Raw genomic sequence first — 7,461 nt, forward strand, 5'->3', positions numbered from 1 at the left:
AGGCAAGGGAGAGGAAAGAGGGGAGGCATCTGATGGGAACTGAGGAGGTTGGGAGGCAGGGATGAGGAGGGAGGGACAGATGCTTGGCGTGAAGAAGATGGAAACAAAAAATTAACACTTCTCAACAACAAATAGCAACATCTAACACGTTGAGTTAAAGACAAGGTGGGGGCTGGCATTGGGAGGCAGTTCTTTTATTTTTGTCAATGATGCATACAAGAAATATTCTATTTATAAGCGGGTGTGGATGACATATTTAGGTTGTATTTGAGTAGTGAGGTGATTTTAGATATTCTGTAAATAATAGTAAAAAAAATAATAATAAAATATTGAATAGTAGTGAATAATAGGTGAAAAGTAATAATAAAATAATGAATAATAGTAAAAAAAATTTTAAAACTTAAATTTTACAAATCAAAATTTACTATTTAAATTATGTGTATAGTATACTCTACATCAGTTTAAGAATAAAATAACTCGACGGACAAATATTATATACCAAAGGGAACCCTAAAATCTATTTTAATGGAATTGAGATTCTTTTTAATTGTATGATAGAATTATAGTAAATATAACATTATAACGTGCTGTAAAGGATTTTAGGACAATGAATTTTACATGAATATTTAATGCTATATTAATTTATCTTCTTGTCCGAAACCATCTCATTTTGTCAAGAAATTAGAAAGGATTCGGATTGAATTTATGAGCATCGAGAGAAATAAAAATAATAATTTGAAATAAGAAAAATGCCAATTTTTATCATAAATTAGTTCAAGTAGTTTCTTGTTTAAGAGCAAATTATTGTTGAAACAGCCAAACAGTGGTGAAAATATATATTTTTTTACTTACTGCCAATTGTTCATTTGCTTTTATTTTATTTTTAATATTTTATGCAATTCTAGAGTGGGAAATTTAGGACCAATATTACTACTACCCTTCTTTCTCTTTCTTGTGTTGTTTCGTACATTGAAGATTATTGTCGTCTTTAATCTCTCTCTCTCTCTCTGTTTCCATTCATTTTTATTTCTTCCTCTCAAATCCTTCACCAAAGGCTCTCTCTCTTCCTCCCATTTCTGCATCATCTTGGGTTTGGTTTTCTCGCCTCGCCTCTTCTCTTTCTTTCTTCGTTTCTTTATTTTCTCTCCTGAAAGCGTGATCATAAATACAGCTTTCTTTGATCACCTTATCTGGGCTAGCTCTTTGTTTCCTGGCTCCGGTTTCTCGTATAGATCCATCTGCTCGGTAAGTTTCTCTGGATTTATCCTTTTTTTAGTTGACCTTTTTTGATTGATCGGTTTGCGATTAGATCGGATTTTGATTATTCTGTTTGAAATTTCCGTCGTATCTTTCTCTCCTTTTCTTTTGAGTTTTATTCGTGAAGCTAAATTCTTTTGGAAATTGTGGGTTAGTATGTTTTCTGCTATTTGAACTCCATACGCAGCTGGGTTTTGTATATATCTGTTTTTTATTTTTTAAAAATCATTTTGATAGAGCTATTAGCGAATATATTAGCGCTCATAGCTTCTCAATCCCAATTTGACCGTCTTTTTTTATTTATTTTTTATTTTTTTATTATTATTTATTTTTATAACTTCCTCCCCCTCTGTATTGCTTTTCTTTGCAGGATATTGATTTCGTGGTAAGTTCCACGGAGAAAGGTAGAAACTTAAGCATATTAAGAATGTTTTTTTTTTTTTTTTTTTTTTTTTTTTTTTTTTTTTTTTTGTGTGCTTGTTTTGTTGTTGCCTGTTTAAAATCGTCCAACTTTCGCATGATTGCTTTGCTGGACTAGATCTTAGCCCTGGTTGGTGCAGGGTTATACGTGACTGTAATGAATTTATTTGTTGAAATGTTGTCCAGTTTGGCTGTTTCATGATTATTTACCCTGCAAGTAGAGGCTTTGGGGTAGTTGGGATTGTGATTTTCGGAACTGCATGTATATCTTAGGAGTCTGAAGCTAATGATGCCTGGTTGACCTCTTTTTACCCATTGAGTTTTAATGCTTATTCGTGGCTGCAATATTGCAAAAGATTAAGCGGGCTATTTTATTCCGCCACTGGTGGCTTCATTGGCTATTGCGTTCTGCTTCTGCAAACTGTTACTTTGTTTCTTTTTGCTATGCAATTACTGTTGCTTTGATAATATTATGTTGATCAATGGAATAGCAGCTGATGTTTGGATGATCTAACACCCTTTATGAGTCAAGTAATACAAAGTGTCAATTCTCAATCTTTCTTTATGTTTGTGTATTTTGGCTATTTTCTGTGGCACAAGGCTTGCTTCATTCATGACATTTCTAAGTATCTGAGAAACTTCACGACACCTTTAAATCTAGCATCATGGTGAATGTAAAGCTGGGTCCTGGATTTCTATTCGTTTAGTATTAAATAGAGATAGGGATCTTCTCGTATACTCCAGTTTTAAGAAAATCTTCCAATGCAGCCAAAGTTTTCACTTTCTCGAAATAATCATAGCCTTTCATAGGTGGCTTTGAAGTACTTTATATACTTCAAAATCTGTTACTCCCATCTGATGGGTCTACAATGGGTTAAACAACTGCAAGTTCAGAATATGGTGCTTCTACAGATTTTAAATGGTTCTAAATTACAACATACACAGGGCAGTGGAGCAACAAATAACTACTGCAAAAGAAATTCTAGGAATTGAACATATAAAAAAAAAAAAAAAAAAAAAAAAGAAATTCTAGGAATTGAGTTCAAGATTCTGTTGAATGGCAATGCCGACCAATTGACTACTCCATGCATATGACTCCAGTGTATGAGATTTTTATGAAGACCAAATGAAGGGCATTTTCATGACCCTATGATCACTCTACCCACATTCCACTTTAACCTGCCAGAATTTAATGAAACGAAACACGATATGACTTGTTCATGGCAAGATCATGAATCTAAGCTTAACCTGCACTTTGCCTTTAGGTCAAGTTGGCTGCACTTTCCAATGGAATACATTCATATAATAATTTTCTACTCCCTTCACTACTGCCTAGTGTTTTATTGATAAGTTGGTTTAGAGTTTACTGACTTCCGAATCCAATGATAATTGTTGCTGTATTGTATCAGGTGTACCAAAAGTGTACTTGGCTTACCATCTCTGTTGGAGATTTCTGCAAGATTTTTACTTGTAACAAAGTTGTTATCAGGCTAATGCAAGGGCAGAGGGGTAAACTTGGTGATTTTCCTAAAACCTTGGAAATTTGATTGTGGATCTACTCCTAGTAATGCTTCCAAAGATCAGCATATATGCTGGAATAATATGAGAAATCCTGCTGGAAACTGAATACCGGACCATATACCATCACCTGGGTTTATTAAGGTTGCATACCTAAATTCTGCAAACTGTCAGCAGCAGATGTCGAATGGATGGAGCTTGGGTGAGCCTAGTTCTAGGAATTCCCAGAATGAGGTCAGGTGTGATGAGTGGAAAGCAGAATTTGGATGGTCTTCGTCAGGAAGTGCTTGTCCTGGGGCTGGTCCGAGGTTGGAAGAATGGAACTGTGAACCATCTAATACAAATGTAAACCCTCTGTTTGCACAAAGTTCCAATTCTGATGTGCATGCTCAGAATCTCAACTTAAACACAGATCCAATGGGTCATGGTGGTGATAATAGTCAAGCCATGGGATGCCCTAACATGCACAAGTCTATCAGATCTGAAAGTCGGTGCATTCCACCTGCAAGTAGTTCTGATCATCATGTACTTCCTTCCAGACCCAGTGGAGTTTTAGTGACCGAGAACGATGGCGGACCAGGCTGTTCAATGAAGGGTCGCCGTGTCCCCTGTAAAAGAAAAGCTCTTGAAGCAAATGCTGGACAGTCTTCTGTTTCTGGAAGTTCTAGCTACTTTCACCCTTCTGAAAATAGTGCATGGTCTGCTGTGCCTGCTCGCTTTAATTTGAGCAGCAGTTTAGGTGTATCTGCTACACCCGAACAGGTGAACCCTAGATTTGGGCTAGGCACAATGGAAGTAGCTTCTGACTTCGTTCCTGATCTAAGTTCGGCAGGAAGCTTCCATAGAAATACCCGTTTAAGGATAAGTCCTTCAAATCAACAAGATTCTATTGCCCCTACTTTAATCTCTACAGAGAATGCTGTTAGGCATTCTAGTATTTCATCTTCCCTGCTGTCACCAAGACTTCTTCCAGTTGGTTATTCTTTGGACTTGCGGTCAACACCTGCTTCTGATCGTATGATTCCTCATAGTCAACCGGTTTTGGTCCACGTTCCTACATTGCCGCGAAACATGCAAGGTTACAGGTGGAATGGAGGACCTAGCTTGGGAGCTGGCAATATCACAAGCTCTATGGTTTCTGGAGATAGAGATTCTGTGCCGCATGAAGAAATGGGCTCAAGAAGCATGACAAGAAACCTTTCGGAACATCCTGTGTTTATGCCTGCTATCGAACTGAGAAACTTGGTTCGAAATCCAGCAAATAGGGGTTCAACTAGCGGAAATGTAAGTATTCCTGGAAATGTTGCCTCTACATCTCGACCTGTTCCCAGTTCAGGTGTCCATCCATCATCTGCTCCTACTTTTGCTCCTCAACACAGTCCACAATTCCAACGAAGATTTTCTGAATATGTTCACCGGTCATTGATGTCTTCTGCTGGCTCTGAATCTGGAGGCCAGAGGAGTACTTATTATCCACTGGGTTCGGGTCCTGTTCCGTCACAAGAAATTGGTTTTTCATCTGGACCTGGTAACCTGGGCCATGCTCAGTCACACCCAAGGTCAGCATTGTGGGTAGAGAGACAAGGTGATGGTGGTCCTGGACTCCCCTATTTACTGCGAACATCTGCTGCAGCCAGTGAGGGAAGTAGCAGACTTGTATCCGAGGTATGTTTGAGAACTCATTTTACATATGACGTTTGCTTTTTAAATTTAAATATTTGGACTCTTTCATGTGGAGTGTCAAACCCAGTTTTTATTTTTTTATTTATTTTTATTGTTTTGATAAGTAATAAGAGAAAAGTTTGTTGTATATTAAATGGTTGAGATGGAACATCATCTCTTGTGATTGATGACTATAGCAACGGTCATCAAATTTGTGGATTTGTGTTTCATCAATTACGGTCATATGGGTCTTGCATGCTTTTAATAACTGAGAGTTGTTTAGATGGCTGGTGAATCTATGCTTTACATCAATAAACTCAATCGTTCAATAACTTCATCTCTAGCAAAAATTGTGATTTCCAATAGCTACATTATGTTGATTTCCAAAAGTGCATTTCATAAATAATTCCGTTGCATTCAAGCAAGCAGATCTTTGACAATATTCATCCTAGAAACACGGAGACTTTTCTAATAAAAAAAATTCTGAGCTTGACTGCTACTTTATGACATACTGTTCTGGTGAATAGTAACAGTCTGGCTTTCTGAATGTTCTCATGTGCAGTTACTTCAGTTAAGTTTGTTGGTTGGACGTTTGTTCAAGCTGAAAAGTTGAAGTGAAAAATCTAATGGAGTATTTTTTTCCCATTTTGGCTTTTCTTTTTACAACATTTGTAGCGCTTACACTGGTTTTATGTAAATTAGTACTCTTTGATTTCAATTTTCAAGTCATCTTGGCAAGCAAGTGTTCATCTGAAACTTTGTTATTTTTTGAAGCAGATTCGCAATGTCTTGGGTCTCATGCGTAGGGGCGAGAGCTTGCGACTTGAGGTTGGGTTTCTACCTTAACGGTGTCTACTCACCAACCACACTTATCCAGAGAATGCTAGAAAAGCCTAGGAGAAAGACATTTTTGTTGAAGGCCTCGTTTGAATTCAAAACCCACCTCAACTCATCTCATCATTATAACTTTCCCAAATTTTCACACAAAATATAATAAATAATTCAACCTTTTCAAACCCTAAAATAATAATAATATTAAAAAATAATATTCTAACAATATTTTATTTTATTATTCACAAACCATCTTAACTCATCTCTGAATCCAAATGACTCATAAACATCCTTGCATGAATATACTCTTATTTCATTTGTGATCCACTGATGGTGTCAAATGGATGCTTTTCTGACATGTGACTCCCGCCTTTTTATCAGGATGTTATGATCCTTGATCAGTCTGTGTTTTTGGGGGTGGCTGATATTCATGATCGGTATAGGGATATGCGGCTAGATGTTGACAACATGTCTTATGAGGTAAAGTATACAATAAAGTGAACTATACTTTTTATATACCTGTTTATATTAGTCATTGTTCTCGTACTACAACATTTATTTTGAATTATAGGAGTTATTGGCTCTGGAAGAGCGCATTGGTAATGTTAGCACGGGATTGAGTGAAGAAACAATTTTAAATCGTCTGAGACAACGGAAATCTTCTATTGCAGTGGGGTCTCAGCTTGATGCAGAACCATGCTGTATCTGTCAGGTAAATGACGAACCTGACTCGGGTTTGCGCTGCCTGTTTTCTTCTCTTTGCCCAAATGACCGGTTTTCCTCTCTTTCTGAATTATTGTTTATTCATATGCAGGAGGAATACAATGTGGGAGATGATCTTGGAACTCTGGAATGCGGCCATAATTTTCATGCTGACTGTATAAAACAATGGCTGATGCAGAAGAATTTGTGCCCCGTTTGTAAAACAACAGCCCTGACGAAATGAGATGTGAACATTCACTTTCTGGATATTTGTTCTCATATTGGAAAGAGGGCTAACCGTGAAACTGTGTCGCCCATTTGAATGAGTCAAAGGCACCAATGCGTATTGCCTGCTTCACCATTCCTTATTGTTCTTGCATGTGAAGCCTGGCCATGATACCACTCACCCAAGAGCCAGAGTAAAATTTTCTATTTTTGGTGATTGTATTCTAGTCAGCCATGGCCTTGGAGAGGCGGCAGATGCGCGATTAGAAAAAATATAACTAGTTTCGAACCTTCCATTTATCAACAAATGATTACCTTGCAATATTTATTAAAAATTCAGCCTATTGGCATTACAGATTGGAGATGATCATATCAGATATTTTGTTTTTATTTTTTATTTTCTAGTCCAGATCAATATAAAAAGTTGATAGCAATGTTCTTGCAGTCAAATTTCTTGATATCCTCAGTGATGGATATACAGAGCTGGAATGGGTCCAAAACCAGCGAGTTTTCTGAAAGAGAAGGTTTAAGCTGTCAAACAAATCCAATTAGAGTGGAAAATTAAGAATAACCACTAGTAGGGATATGGATTAGCAATCTCTTGTGCGATAGAAATGATTAACATGTTAAAATTTCCATCGTGACTTGGTACTTAGGATGCTAAGAGCTTACTTAGGATGCTAAGAGCTTAGGCCATAATTGGATTTATTCTCAACTATCATTAGATTCAATCCTCTCTAGCCTGTTTATGCTCTACAAATCTTGTTCAGAGTATGTTCCTATAGCTGCCATGATGCCTTTTCTCTTCTCATTGTGAATTGTCTGAATCCAATATTGGAAGGGAAG

The 7,461-nt window shown here is 37.0% G+C and overlaps 1 protein-coding gene across 2 annotated transcripts; it reads left to right on the forward strand.

The window, feature by feature from the left end:
• The first annotated feature begins 934 nt into the window (after positions 1-934).
• Positions 935-6,977, forward strand: LOC121243830 (probable E3 ubiquitin-protein ligase RHG1A). 2 transcript variants are annotated; one of them, XM_041141900.1, is made up of 7 exons: positions 935-1,245; positions 3,087-4,860; positions 5,632-5,685; positions 6,070-6,168; positions 6,260-6,400; positions 6,503-6,748; positions 6,782-6,977. In XM_041141900.1, the coding sequence occupies exons 2-6, from the start codon at positions 3,376-3,378 to the stop codon at positions 6,632-6,634; spliced, it is 1,911 nt and encodes a 636-aa protein (XP_040997834.1). In that variant the 5' UTR covers positions 935-1,245; positions 3,087-3,375; the 3' UTR covers positions 6,635-6,748; positions 6,782-6,977. The 2 variants fall into 2 exon arrangements, with proteins under 2 accessions (XP_040997834.1, XP_040997835.1); XM_041141901.1 differs by having other exon boundaries at positions 936-1,245; positions 5,635-5,685.
• The last annotated feature ends 484 nt before the right edge of the window (positions 6,978-7,461 follow it).

Source organism: Juglans microcarpa x Juglans regia, chromosome 8S, assembly GCF_004785595.1.
Source record: "Juglans microcarpa x Juglans regia isolate MS1-56 chromosome 8S, Jm3101_v1.0, whole genome shotgun sequence".
Classification (NCBI taxonomy): domain Eukaryota; kingdom Viridiplantae; phylum Streptophyta; class Magnoliopsida; order Fagales; family Juglandaceae; genus Juglans; species Juglans microcarpa x Juglans regia.